The sequence below is a fragment of the Oncorhynchus nerka genome, linkage group LG9a, assembly GCF_034236695.1.
Source record: "Oncorhynchus nerka isolate Pitt River linkage group LG9a, Oner_Uvic_2.0, whole genome shotgun sequence".
Classification (NCBI taxonomy): domain Eukaryota; kingdom Metazoa; phylum Chordata; class Actinopteri; order Salmoniformes; family Salmonidae; genus Oncorhynchus; species Oncorhynchus nerka.
The window spans coordinates 49140151-49155526 of NC_088404.1; the positions used below are offsets into that span (position 1 = coordinate 49140151).

The 15376-nt window shown below is 39.7% G+C and overlaps 1 protein-coding gene across 1 annotated transcript; it reads right to left on the reverse strand.

Annotated features, from left to right (window-relative positions):
* Positions 1 to 2548: 2548 nt before the first annotated feature.
* LOC115134461 (troponin I, fast skeletal muscle-like) lies at positions 2549 to 14552 on the reverse strand. The gene is made up of 7 exons (XM_029668457.2): positions 14471 to 14552; positions 6099 to 6131; positions 5942 to 5978; positions 4740 to 4868; positions 4220 to 4309; positions 3940 to 4116; positions 2549 to 3205 (listed from the first exon to the last, which is right to left on the reverse strand). The coding sequence occupies exons 2-7, from the start codon at positions 6104 to 6106 to the stop codon at positions 3110 to 3112; spliced, it is 537 nt and encodes a 178-aa protein (XP_029524317.1). The 5' UTR covers positions 6107 to 6131; positions 14471 to 14552; the 3' UTR covers positions 2549 to 3109.
* Between the last annotated feature and the right edge of the window lie 824 nt (positions 14553 to 15376).

The window sequence follows — 15376 nt, forward strand, 5'->3', positions numbered from 1 at the left end:
GCTCTTATCCAGAGCGACTTACAAATTGGTGCTTTCACCTTATGACATCCAGTGGAACAGCCACTTTACAATAGTGCATCTAGGTCTTTTAAGGGGGGGGGGGAGAAGGATTACTTTATCCTATCCTAGGTATTCCTTAAAGAGGTGGGGTTTCAGGTGTCTCCGGAAGGTGGTGATTGACTCCGCTGTCCTGGCGTCGTGAGGGAGTTTGTTCCACCATTGGGGGGCCAGAGCAGCGAACAGTTTTGACTGGGCTGAGCGGGAACTGTACTTCCTCAGTGGTAGGGAGGCGAGCAGGCCTCCCTACCACCTCTTTAAGGAATACCTAGGATAGGATAAAGTAATCCCTCTCCCCCCCTTAAAAGATTTAGATGCACTACTGTTCCACTGGATGTCATAAGGTGAATGCACCAATTTGTAAGTCGCTCTGGATAAGAGCGTCTGCTAAATTACTTAAATGTAAATGTAAATGTCTAACACTAGCTAGCTGGCTAATGTTAGTTAGTCAGATAAATTGCTATTTAGCAAGTTTCATAAATTAACCTTGACAAAAATATGCACCAATGTTTGTCTCTACATTAAATAACGTATTCCTCTCAATTGTGCATTTTTTGCTTGACTTGTTATGACGTTATAACAACTTACATCTGGATCCACCATAATGTTTCGTCAGCCATGTTTGTTGAAGAACGCCACAAGGCAAGGGTGGCTCGCGTCAAAATTCATCATTGGAACCACTCGATATGATTGGTCATATAAAACCCTTGGGACGCAAATGCATAATGAGTGCTCTAACTCCCCCCTGTGGTGGTCTGGAGCAATGAAGCCGTGACACTGGGTACCTCTAAGTCCCGCGGTGCAAGCTCGCAACTTTTAAATGAGGAACCACTGTACGGACTGATGACAACAGAATCTAAATAAAGGGGAAGTAGTCAGAGAAGTGATGAAGACCAGGTGTGTCTAATGATGAGGCGCAGGTGTGCGTAATGAAGAATGCCAGGTGTGTGTAATGATGGGTTGCCAGGATCGGTGTTTAGTAGACCGGCGATATCAAGCGCCGGTAGATGTGACAGAAGATGGCAAAATATTAAAAAACAAACGTTAGGCTAAGTGTTTCCTGCTCGGAAATTTCGAGATACTCGGTCCAACTTTCATCACTCAAACTCTCCTATCGAATTAATCTATAGTTATTCAAATTCTCAAAATATATTTATTCATGATTATAAACTGGGTTTGAGCCCTGAATGCTGATTGGCTGAAAGTCGTGCTATATCTTTTTGCTTAATCATAGCAGTCAAATTAGTTAAATCAACATCCATTGATGGAAAATTATCTGGCGAGTTGAATAAGGGCATATTATATTTTCTCTTGCAACATATTCAAAATGGTGTATTACTTCATGTCATAGTTTGCAATAATTCTTATTTTTATGAAAACCAAATTTAGCTTCTAACATCATTATAAGTTCGATATTCCTTCTTAATTGGTTCAATAAAGTTATGGAAAAAAGCCAATTATTTTTTCCAAGACCTGGCAACCCTGGACACACACCTACCCAGGCTGTAGGACAGTGCTGGTCAGAAAAAAAGTTAACTAGCTGATGGATGCAAACAATGTTCTCCCCCAAAAACAAATCAAAATGACATCATCTGTTTCACTAGCTAGGTGCTAAAGCTTGCTAGCTAGCTACCCCCAGAAGTTTCTAATAACATCAAAGATATTTGTGATTGACTTTGTCATAATGAAAACCAAAGTCAATGTAGTAGGGAGACGGCCTACCTCCAGTTTCTAAACTGTCATCAATGTTGACACAATGCAATATTATTCTGTATTTTGACTAGCTAGGATGAAGCAGCAGGGACTCTCAAAGCAACAGGATCACTATCCTTTCTTCTCTGCCTCTGGGATGGATGTCAGGAACCTTATGGACTAACTAGCTAACATTTTTTATCCTGATAGTTTGATCCTGATCTTAGGTCAAATGCTCACTCAAACGTTTTCCCATTCAGAGAAACAAATAACTTTGGCTTATTACAAACGCGGTATTGTAAACACATCGTGTCCGGTGTGTGTGCCCGTTTGCAGAGTTTTAATATTATAGGAGAATGTGTCAAATGCACACAAAGAAAAATGTTATGTGCAGTATGTAAACTTGACATGATGAACAGGAATTACATGTACTCACGGGTGGCCAATAAGGCCTGAAAGCCATGCCTCTACTAAGCCACGCCTCCTGAAAATAACCTGAGGATTAATATAAAAAGACCCAGCTGCTAGGTTAACCTGGCATGAAAGTAAATAATATCCAAATGATGGTTAAATGAACCCTTGTTTGGGAAATCCTAACAACCCAACATGTTGGGTTATTCACGCAACCCAACTGGCTGGATCAAAACAACCCAACGTGTGTTCTGTTCTACATTCACCCAGCACTGGGTTACCAAATAATCCAATTTGGGTTGTTTTTAACCCCACATGCTTTAGAGTGTAGAGAAGACATAGACAAGTCATAAACAAAACATAGACTTGATCACACAGGGACAAGAAATTGTGGCCAACTGAAAAGCATTTATTAATACGTTTCTGTCCCAATGCTCCATTGCTAGCATCAGCCATGAAATATGATCACACAAACGTTTTCCCATTCGGTCGAACAAATAACTTTGTCTTATTACAAACGCAGTATTGTAATCACAATCGTGTCCGGTGTGTGTGCTTGTTTGCAGAATATTATTATTTTACAGCTTTGACAGTTCTACTGACCATAGTGGTGGCGCTTGACTTCAATGGATTGCGCATGCAAATTCAGTGCACACAACATTCTATAATAGACTTGTGTTTTTTGACTTGTAAAATAGTGTTATTTGACGTGTATCTTTTGAGTATCTTTGGCAATCTGAAAAAAATGTATTCATACTTTTCTGTTCCACTAATAAAATTAATTTGTATTTTTGTTTTACAGAAACATACACTGGTGCAAATTATACCATGGTGATAAATATGGCAAACTCTGAGCTATGTGTTGCTTATCAGCCATTTCTAGCATCAGCCATTAAAGATGATCACACAAATGTTTTCCCATTCGGTCGAACAAATAACTTTGACTAATTTAACTCTCGGACTCAAACATCTTCTTCCTGCCATCCATGCCAGACTTGTCTTCAATGTTCTGACGCCAGTCTCCAACATTACGCAGTTCCTTATCCTGCAATAGCAACATAGTCAAAGGTTCAGGGTTTAGAATTCACTAAATGGTGTCCATGAAACCTTGAGATAGCGTGGTAAAGGCAAATAAGGAGGCTTGTTTGTCACGTCACATAATCGTTCCAGCAGAAGTTGTTTTTGCAGCAGTTCTATGGCCCATTTTAAGGCTTGCAGTAGAAGTTGTCCCTTAACCACAGATCTACTGTAGATGACCCTTGACCCTTCCTCCAATCCTACTTACAGTAGGGGGATAAAAATATATCTCACTAATATATCTTAGTGGTTTGGGGCAACTCTATATAAAATCAATCAGCCTTATTAACATAGGCACCCTCTGCTGAGCTTATCTATGAACTCATTTCAATAAGACCAACCTCTTACAATAGAACATAATAACAAGGCCTCAGGTTTGACAATAACATTGTCTCCCAATTGGTCACCTTGGACACCCAGAAATAAAATCTTGTGTAATTGCGTCAGATGCTCGATTGAGTTCTGGGGGGAGACGTGTTAGAAAATGTGCTAATGAGACAAGTTAAGTCTCCACCCCTCTAAACGGAAACTCTCAGACAATTTTCGGCAAGTCTATGGTCCAAATGTTCCCTCCCCTTCTGAAATTCGAAAGACTTCCGAAATTGTGATTTGTCTAAATGATCAGAATAAGTGCACCAGAACAAAGTTAGCCGATGAGACAACTCTAAAATATAATTGTTTTGTTATTGAACAGTTACACACCTCTTCTTTCACCTCCTTCTTTACTTGTTTCAGGTTGGCTCTCAGATCCATGGACACCTTGTGCTTGGAGCCCAACAGAGCCTGGAGCATAGCATCAGCAGACATACGCACTTTCCTCAAAGTTGGCTTCTTGAACTTGCCCTTCAAGTCAATAACTTTAATGTTCAAATCTTCAATCTGGTCATTGGAAGAAGAGAACAACAACTGTCAACACATTGTTTCTACTGATGGAATGGATTTCAAGTTTTAGGAGTGTGAGGGAAAGTGAATTTCGATATACCTCCTTGGTGGATTTGTTCACTTTGTTCTCCAGATCATATCTCTCCTCATCTATCACGTCAATCTTATGGTGTAACTCTTTCAAGAACTCCTGAGGTGATATCAACAAATATCAGACATTAATAATAATAATAATCAGCATCATCATCATAATGATAATACAACTACTAATATTATTATTCTTTTTATTATCTAATAGTGAAAACGTTATTGAACACGTTTGAATACAGCAACAAATGTTGTAATGATCTTTATACAAAGGCACATCCATCCACACCCCACTCCAAATGTATTTAGGGTTAGACCAAACTTTGATTGTGGAGTGAAGTACCAAATTAAAGATGCACTCCAGATATTTTTGAATCTTTCCCGTTGAAAACAATAACCCAAGTGTATTTTCTTGACACAACTGCAAACTTCAATGAGTAGGGCATTCAAGGAGTTTGTCTGATGTGATGGCATCGGCCACCCCCCTAGCTTGAGGAATATAATGTAATTATTAGATTAGTTGTTTGGTTTACCATTAACTGTTGAGTACCCCCTGGTAGGGACAGTGGAGGGCAGTTCTCTTCCATCCATCTTATTCTCTCCTGCTCATTCTCCTTTGCCTCTTCTTCCAGTAAGCCTTTAGCAATGGAGAGCATCAAGCTCTGGAGACAATGAAAAGCATGCATGTTACACTTATGAAAAGCCCGACCGGAATCAAGTAGACTTTTTTGGAAACAGGCCTTCATGTAAAACTTAACCGTAAGATATGATGTACTTGTGTTCTCCAGTATAACCCTTGTATTTATGGTTGCTGACATAGCCGAAGGAAGCAGGGGTGCTGGAGGTGCTGCATCACTCCCTGATTCATTGAAATAATTTGGGCAAAATTGAATAATTTTTTTATTTAAATTTAAATTTGTATTACTCCTGTCTGTACAGACATAAATAAAATACTACACCAGAGAGCATAATTTAGCCACAGAAGATCAAAAGCTTCTAAAAATAACTGTGGATTAAGTTTTATCACAAGCATTCACAGTCGGGAAGGCCGCAATTTGGGCAGCACGCACACCTAATATGGAACAGATTATTACATTGTGGCTATAAACATATAATCCATAGAAGGGTTTTGGAACCTCTAACCCTGGAAATTTGACGGTTAAACTCATGGGTGAGCTTGCAATGGCTGTCAGTCCTGACTTGAATGGGAACTGCTATCTACGGATTATATTTCTATGGTTCGTTGCCACTGTCAGGCTATAGGCACGAGCGCATCAAACATCACCGGTGAGTAGCCTAGGCTTCATATTCACCATTGGGTGAGTCACTGCCACTGGAAAGTTTGTTTACTAGCCTAGGGTCTCTTCATTGGCCAGAGCTATTGTTTGAATTTAAGACCCGGTCGTTTTTATTACTCTCAGTTTGTCACGGTCAGAGTATTAAAAAATATAAAAAACATACAAAAATATTCTGGTAATGTCATGTAAATGACGTAGAATTGCATGGAATTAGTTTATAAAAGGCCTTTTTTTCAGACAAAAAAACCACCTCAACTGTATTTGCAATTTATTATAAATTGCAAATGTAATTTATTAATAAAGGAGTTTTTTTTCACTCTCTCCCCTCCCCCCACCAGCACCCCCAACTCAAAGCATGTTCCCATGGTTGCTACTGCAGTAAAAAATAAAATAAATAATGAAACAATGATTAACATCAGATATTTGAAAATGTTTACCTTCAGGTAATGCCTCCGACTCGAAGACATCTTTTTCCTGTGGAGGTATAATATATTGTTTGATTTTTTTTTAAAAAGGTTAAGGAAAACTTGGACTGGGTCATTTACGTCATAATAAATGTTTGATCAAAATCTTTGTTCGTTCTAAGTTACTCACTCTGACATCTTGGCGTTTCTTTAATTTCACACCCTGTGAAAAAAGAGAGGTCAATTATTTATAGTGATGGGCACTGATATGGAAAATTTGTATTGATATACAGTGCCTTTGGAAAGTATTCAGACCCCTTGATTTTCCACATTTTGTTAGGTTACATCCTTATTTTAAAATGTATTATATAGTTTTTTTCCACTCATCAATCTACACATACCTCATAATGACAAAGCAAAAACAGGTTTTAAGAATATTATGCAAATTCATCAGAAATTTAAACTGAAATATCACCTTTACATAAGTATCCAGACCCTTTACTCAGTACTTTGTTCAATCACCTTTGGCAGCGATTACAGCCTTTAAGTCTTCTTGGGTATGATTCTACAAGCTTGGCACACTTGTATTTGGGGACTTCCTCCCATTCATCTCTGCAGAGCCTCTCAAGCTCTGTCAGGTCGGCTGGGGAGCGTCACTGCGCAACTATTTTTAGAACTCTCCAGAGATGTTCAAACGGGTTCAAGTCCGGGCTGGGCCACTCCCTAAGCCACTTCTGCATAGTCTTGGTTGTTGTCCTGTTGGAAGGTGAACCTTCGCCCCAGTCTGAGGTCCGGAGCACTATGGAGCAAGTTTTCATCAAGGATCTCTCTGTACTTTGCTCCGTTCATCTTTCCCTCGATCCTGACTAGTCTCCCAGTCCCTGCTGATGAAAAACATCCCCACAGCATGATGCTGCCACCACCATGCTTCACCATAGGGATGGTGTCAGGTTTCCTCCAGACGCTTGGCATTCAGGCCAAAGAATTCAATCTTGGTTTCATCAGACCGGAGAATCTTGTTAATCCTGGTCTGAGAGTCCTTTAGGTACCTTTTGGCAAACTCCAAGCGGGCTGTCATGTACCTTTTGCTGAGGAGTGGCTTCCGTCTGACCACTCTACCATAAAGGCCTGATTAGTGGAGTGCTGCAGAGATAGTTGTCCTTCTGGACTGTTCTCCCATCTCCACAGAGGAACTCTGGAGCTCTTTCAAAGTGACCATCAGGTTCGTGGTCACCTCCCTGACCAAGGCCCTTCTCCCACGATTGCTCAGTTTGGCTGGCCGGCCATCTCAGTCTTTGTGGTTCCAAACTTCTTCAATTTAAGAATGATGGAGGCACCTGTGTTCTTGGGGACCTTCACTGCTGCAGACATTTTTTGGTACCCTTCCCCAGATCTGTCCCTCCACACAATCCTGTCACGGAGCTCTACGGACAATTCCTTCGACCTCATGGTTTGGTTTTTTGCTCTGACGCGGACTGTCAACTGTGGGACCTTATATAGACAGGTGTGTGCCTTATCAAATCATGTCCATTCAATTGACTTTACCACAGGTGGACTCCAATCAAGTTGTAGAAAAAATCTCAAGGATGATCAATTGAAACAGGATGCACCTGAGCTCAATTTCATGTCTCATAGCAAAGGGTCTGAATACTTATGTAAATAAGGTATATCCGTTTTTTTTCTTCTAAAAAACTATTTTTGCTTTGTCATTATTCGGTATTGTGTGCAGATTGATTGTGTGTAAATGATTTAATCCATTAGAATAAGGCTGTAACGTGACAAAATGTGTAAATAGTCAAGCGGTCTGAATACTATCCGAATGTACTGTTTTTTAAAATTATATCTGTTACGGTTTTCTTCCGTCGAAGGAGAGTCGGACCAAAATGCAGCGTGGTAATTTTGATACATATTTAATAAATGATGAAACACGAACAATACAAAAACAACTAACGGAATGTGAAAACCTATACAGCCTATCTGGTGACAACTAACACAGAGACAGGAACAATCACCCACGAAATACTCAAAGAATATGGCTGCCTAAATATGGTTCCCAATCAGAGACAACGAAAATCACCTGACTCTGATTGAGAACCGCCTCAGGCAGCCATAGACAATACTAGACACCCCCAAGACGAAACACACCACAAAAACCCATGTCACACCCTAGCCTGACCAAATAAATGAAGATAAACACAATATATTTCGACCGTGACAATATATCAGATTTCTAAATAACATTGCAATAGTGACATGCATTCAGGGTAGGCAGGGCGTACCCGTGTGATAATCAAATACAAAAAGCTGTTATGCTATTTAATGTTTTTTCTCAATGATTCTGGTGATTTTTATGCTCAAAATCTCAAAATTGTCTAAAACTGCATCAAAACCTAAGAAAAGGCACCAGGGTATTCATGCCTTTCTATCCATCCATTCAAATCCATTAGAATCCTTGACGCAAGATCTTATCGGACTCCAGTCACTGTTAATAGACAGGGTCAGCATGGGCATCACTGCTTTGCCTTGCTTGAATTAGCTTAAATCGAGACGATTACATTTTTTGAGATGCATATTGCATCAACATGTTGTCTGGGTTTTGCCCTGGAGTATGCTGTCCAGAGGCAACCACCATGACACCATCTCCTTCACTGCTAGCTGTTGGCAGGTGAATAGAGTGAGAACTGGACTGTCCATTTGTGTAACGGCTGTCTGTGGTGGAAGAAGGTGAGGACCAAGGTGCAGCGTGGTACGTGTTTATATTTCCTTTAATAAACTGAACACTAAATACAAAAGAACAAGTGAATACATGAAAACCGAAACAGTCCCGTATGGTGCAAACACTGAAACGGAAAACAACTACCCACAAACCATAGTGGGAAAACAGGCTGCCTAAGTATGGTTCTCAATCAGAGACAACGGCAAACACCTAGAAATATAACACACAGAACCAAAACACAGAATGCCCACCCCAACTCACGCCCTGACCAAACTAAAATAGAGACATAAAAAAGGAACTAAGGTCAGGACGTGACAATTTGTCTGAAATGTCATTACCATTTAAAACTTGTTACCCAGACTTTTACACATCTTTCATATTTACTTTTACTTTGTGGACATAAGGAATGGAAATAACTTTGTGTTAGTGTCAAGAGTGAACCTTGTATTTGCTTTCACAAAGTGGAGAGTTTACTTGCTAGCTAGCTAAGGGATTCAATACCGGATGGCTGAAAAGGTAAGAGATAGCTATATTTTGCTAAATAAAGTAATATGTTGTGTTTGCTATGTTGTTAAAAATATGTATGCGAGTGTTATAGGGGCGGCAGGGTAGCCTAGTGGTTAGAGCGTTGGACTAGTAACCGGAAGGTTGCAAGTTCAAACCCCCGAGCTCTGTCGTTCTGCCCCTGAACAGGCAGTTAACCCACTGTTCCTAGGCCGTCATTGAAAATAAGAATTTGTTCTTAACTGACTTGCCTAGTTAAATAAATAGATAATATGGATTACTTGTTCTGATTGTTGTTTTCAAACTACACCAGCAGCCAGCTAGCTAGTGTAGCAAGTGTAGCTAGCTTGTATTTAAACAAATTATGACAAAGTGAAAACAAGCTTTTAGAAATGTTTGCAAATGTATTGAAAATGAAATACAGAAATATCTCATTTACATACAGTTCCAGTCAAAAGTATGGACACACCTACTCATTCAAGGGTTTTTCTATGTTTTTACTATGTTCTACATTGTAGAATACTAATTCAGACACCAAAACTCTGACATAACACATATGGAATCATGTAGTTACCAAAAAAGTGTTAAATAAATCAAAATATATTTTATATTTGAGAATCTTCAAAGTAGCCACCGCTTGCCTTTGCACACTCTTGCCATTCTCTCAACCAGCTTCATGAGGTAGTCTTTTTTATTTTATTTTTATTTAACCTTTATTTAAGTCACCTGGAATTAATTTAAATTAACAGGTGTTCATGGCTGAAAGTTCATTTGTGGGATTTCTTTCCTTCTTAACGTGTTTGAGCCAATCAGTTGTGTTGTGACAAGGTTAGTGGTGGTATACAGAAGATAGCCCGATTTTATAAAAGTCCACATTATGGCAAAAACAGCTCAAATAAGCAAAGAGAAACAACAGTCCAACATTACTTTAAGGCATGAAGGTCAGACAATATGGAACATTTCAAGAACTTTGAAATTTTCTTAAAGTGGCTTCGAAAGTTTCTGCAACTGGAGGACCACCACAGGAAAGGAAGACCACAGAGTTTAAGTAAACAGACACATCTCAACATCAACTGTTCATTGGAGACTGCGTGAATCAGGCCTTCATGATCGAACTGCTGTAAAGAAACAAATACTAAAGGACACCAATAATAAGATGAGATGAATGGATGATCTCCGCATGTGTGGTTCCCACCGTGAAGCATGGAGGAGGAGGTGTTATGGTATGTGGGTGCTTTGCTGGTGACACTGTCAGTGATTTATTTAGAATTCAAGGCACATTTAACCAGCATGGAATTCTGCAGCGATACGTCATCCCACCTGGTTTGCGCTTAGTGGGACTATTATTTGTTTTTCAACAGGACAATAATGCAAAACACACCTCCGGGCTGTGTTAAGGGCTATTTGACCAAGAACAAGAGTGATGGTGCTGCATCAGATGACCTGGCCTCCACAATCACCTGACCTCAAACCAATTGAGATGGTTTGGGATTAGTTGAACCGCAGAGTGAAGGAAAAGCAGCCAACAAGTGCTCAGAATATGTGGGAACTCCTTCAAGACTGTTGGAAAAGCATTCCTCATGAAGCTGGATGAGAGAATGCCAAGAGTACGCAAAGCTGTCATCAAGGCAAATGGTGGCTGCTTTGAAGAATCTCAAAGGTAACATATATTTTGATTTGTTTAACACTGTTTTGTTTACTACATGATTCCATGTGTGTTATTTCATAGTGTTGATGTCTTCGCTATTCTTCTACAATGTAGAATATAGTTTAAAAAAAATGAAAATCCCTTGAATGAGTAGGTACTGTAAGTATTCACACCCCTGAGTCAATACTTTGTAGAAGCACCTTTGGCAGTGATTACAGCTTTGAGTCTTTCTGGGTCAGTCTGTAAGAGCTTTTCACACCTGGATTGTGCAACATTTGCCTATTATTATTTTCAATATGTTTCAAGCTCTGTCAAATTGGTTGTTGATCATTGCTAGACAACCATTTTCAGGTCTTGCCATAGATTTTCAAGGAGATTTACGTCAAGACTGTAATTTGTCCTGCTGAAATGTGAATTAATCTCCCAGTGTCTGATGGAAAACACACTGAACCAGGTTTTCCTATAGGATTTTTCCTGTGCTTAGCTCCATTCTGTTTTTTTTATCCTGAAAAACCCCAGTCCTTAATGATTACAAGCACATCCATAACATGATGCAGCCACCACTATGCTTGAAAATATGGAGAGTGGTACTCAGTAATGTGTTGTATTGGATTTGCCCCAAGCATAACACTTTGTAATCATTATTACTTTAAAGTGCCTTGTTGCAAACAGGTTTTGGAACATTTATATTATGTACAGGCTTCCTTCTTTTCACTGCAATGTTGTGGATCTATCATCATGGCCTCATGGTGAAATCCCTAAGCGGTTTCCTTCCTTTCTGACAACTAAACACCTGTATCTTTGTAGTGACTGGGTATACGGACATATATTTTGTTTGCAAATAAATTAATAAAAAATCCCACAATGTGATTATTTTTCTTATTTTGTCTGTCATCGTTGAAGTGTACCTATGATGAAAATTACAGGCCTCTCATCTTTTTAAGTGGGAGAACTTGCACAATTGGTGGCTGACTAAATACTTTTTTGCCCCACTGTATTACCTCAATTACCTTGACTAACCTACATTGACTCTGTACTGATACCCCCTGTATGTAGCCTAGCTAATGTTACTTTATTGTTGCTCTTTAATTGTTGTTTTTCTATTTTCTTCTTTTTTTTCATTCTTATTTGTATTTATTTGTTTACTTCAGTTTGTTTAGTAAATACTTTCTCAACACTTATTTTTCTTAAAACTGCATTTGTTGGTTAAAGGTCTAAACTTTTCACATATTCTAATGAGTATCAAACTATCAAATTGTTTGTATTTTCCATTCCTGTTCAGATTAACGTTGATGGAACGTGGGAGGATACCACATCCCAAAAATAATTACACGACTGTGTTCACCTAACCTAAACAGATGTAACAATTAACCTCTCCCGGAATCTCTTAAGGAGGATTGTGCAGTAGTCGTGCCAAGTTGAGTCACCTAGGAATGTCCCTATACAGTGGATTCTGCCATAAGTGTTCTGCTAAGGGGAAACACTATAGCCTACCAATGCAAGTGAGGGCCATTTGGCCCTGGAAAAAAGCAGCAGGGTTTAAATTAGGCTTAATATATGAGAACCAGCTGTTATCCATGAGAAGTGCCGTAATGGAAGGCTGAGAGATTATCAACAACCTGATACCACCTCTGTTGAAGCCCACCTTACCCTCTAGAACATCCCTGGGATGGCAGAGATGTTCCACACCATCTGACATAAAGGTTCCCCTGCCTGCAACAGACCAATGAGACCACTCCAGTGCTTCAAGACTTACATAACTACTTTGAGTTGGCGTTTAAACACCTGTGGTCAGAACTGATGTCAAATACCACAATAAAAGCCCCTGGATAAATCTGCTAAACCTAAATATCCTATAAACATGTATTGTGAATTTGATAATCCCAGTGCTTTTGTAAATTATTAGATGTGCCTTTGGCTCTTCTTCTTTGGCAGATGGTGCCATGGACAGTGACTATCCTCAGTAAAAATCAAAGAGGCTTATCAGCTGGGTAAGTTTGAAAAGGAAACCGCTTTCAAAGATGGTCATCATCGGTGACATTGATATCAGTGAAAAACATTTCTAATTCCTCAAAATAGACATAAAAAGTAGATCTGTGTTCTCTTTGTAATGAACACAAGGGAAGACAGAGTGCTGGTTTCAAGCACAGTGCACAGCAAATGTTTTTTGCAAAGGACCACAGGATGCAGGTAGCTGGGTCCAGGAAGAGGTAGAATGTCATACACAGGGGGTCCAAAAGGGCAACAGTACAGGCAGGGAAAAGGCTAGTAAAGTAGTCCGGGAGATCAGGCAATGGGTAGAGAACAGGATATCCAGCTAAAGTACAGGCAGGGAATAGGCAAAAAAGCATCGTTAATCAGGCAGGCAAAAACTATAATACACGGGAGGTGTGCATCATGGGCAACCCAGATCGCTGAATGACATGTGTCACAAAACAAACAATACCTCACAGTGACGGGGTGCAAAGAACTGAACTAAATAGTGTGTGATACTATTTAGGTGTGTGAACAGGTGATTGAACAGGTGTGTGAACAGGTGATTAGAATTCAGGTGATTGGGATCTGGAGAGTGAGCTGCGTTCAGGGGATCTAGGTGTTTGAGGGTGTGATTTGGAAGCAGGTGTTACACTCCTGACCAAAAGGGAACTCTTCTTGTCGTACTTTGGATATGTACACATCTTTAGAAAGACATTATTTGAGGATATGGCATACTAAAACGTATCAACGCATGTGATAAAAAAGATTTCTGTGACATGAGTGTTGGTATCATTGCATATACATAAAACCATGGAATATCAACATGCAGCCTTGAATGCTTGAAGTTAACTTCACACTTGATTAAACACTGATATACAAATGCAGTGACTTCATTCAGCGCACAAAGACATGTTTAGAAAGCTGACAATCACTGTATCACATTGCAATGGCAGGACAAAAGTCTTAACTGATATCACCCCTGTGATAACGTAGTATAATCCTCTATGATCTCCTTTATTATGCGAACCCAATTCATCAACCTGAGGTAGCTGCTTTACCACGGTACATGCCTTCCCATCCCCACCATCAACATAACCATCCTCAAGTTTGAGATACTCCAGCCTGAGCCTTCATCATTAAAGTATTAGTTAAATCAAAATAGTTTGTGTTGACACCAAGATAAACACTGGGGGTATTATCCATCAATTAAAGGTGTCACGTTTCAACACTTTGTCGGACCGCATATCAAGGCAGGTGACTGTATGAACGTAGCCCACCTATATCTCCGCAATATTGGTTGGATTACCTCTTGTTTACCTCTTTACCTCAGAAATGGACATGGTGTTGATATTAGCAATGTCAAACGGCCCCCATAAACAGCATCTAAGTCGAGAACAGCTGAGACACACCTTACTGTAATGTAGAAAGTGCTGGATATCTCTTTCACAAATGTTTGCAAGGTACTTCAATAAAAACATGCAGTAATCATAAACATTTGGGCAATAAATCTGCTTGAAACAACAACTACGACAGAATTCAAGAAAGCAACACCACAAAAACGTCCAGGTCCAAACAGATGCATTAAGTCCAAAACCCCCAATATAAAGCTAACATAAACCAGCACCAACGGCTTTAAGACTAGGAAACAGAAAACGACTAAATGAATAGATCCAACCAATTCACCAGCAGAGCAGGCTGAAAGAATAGCAGTTCTTACCTAAGAGCTAAGTAGGAAGAGGAGAGCGACAGATTTTGGCAGAGTGATAGGTGAGACTGGCTAGTGGCTACAGCAGCAGATGGAATTATAAGATGGTATATATTGCATTCCCCAATGGCCAAGGAAATCCAATCTTTCTGTTTATGGAAGCAAATTCATCCACGGGCCAATAGGCTGGCAAGCAAGAACCCCCTCCTTCACACTTTCCTTTAGACAACAGCCTTATTTAGTACTTCCTTTTTGATTGGTTGTGGGTATCTTGGTTTACTACTGCCAGTTAGATAGGCACCTTCGCTTAGAAAGTGTGAAGAATTGAGAGATCGGTTTAGAGTTGCTAGTGTGTTTGATAGGGAGATTTAGAAGAACATGTCAACAAAGAAGTGGCGGTGTGATATGGAAGTGTACCACCACCACCAGTTTAAGCAGGGAGAAGAAAAGAGGGAAAGGAGGGAACACTCAGTGATGAAAGTTAAGGAGACGGCAGGTGTAAGTGTGACGTGATAAAAGGTCCCAGTGAATTTGTTTTGTCTGCAAAGTGAAGGAGACTGTTCAGGAAGATGTTAATCAAGTGACCATAGACTTATAATTATCAAGAACTGACAACAGTGTGGCCTACAGTGCAAGCTACTGTAGAGAAACAGTGAGCAGTTAATGGTGATGCAATATATACTGAAGAAAAATATGAACCCAACATGTAAAGGGTTGGTCCCATGTTTCATGAGCTGAAATAAAAGATCCCAGAAATGTTCCATACATGCAAAAAGCTTATTTTCTCTCAAATGTTATGCACAAATTTGTTTACATCCCTGTTAGTGAGCATTTCTCCTTCGCCAAGATAATCCAGCCACCTGACAGGTGTGACATAGCAAGAAGCTGATTAAAAGCATGATCACTGCACAGGTGCAC

Bases quoted from the DNA above. Each gene is read 5' to 3' on its own strand.
- LOC115134461 (XM_029668457.2), bottom strand. The intron at 4,869-5,941 runs GTAAACATTTTC...CATTGTCTCCAG, and splicing joins GTCGGAGGCATTACCTGAAG to AGCTTGATGCTCTCCATTGC. The intron at 4,310-4,739 runs GTAAACCAAACA...ATATCACCTCAG, and splicing joins GGGGTACTCAACAGTTAATG to GAGTTCTTGAAAGAGTTACA.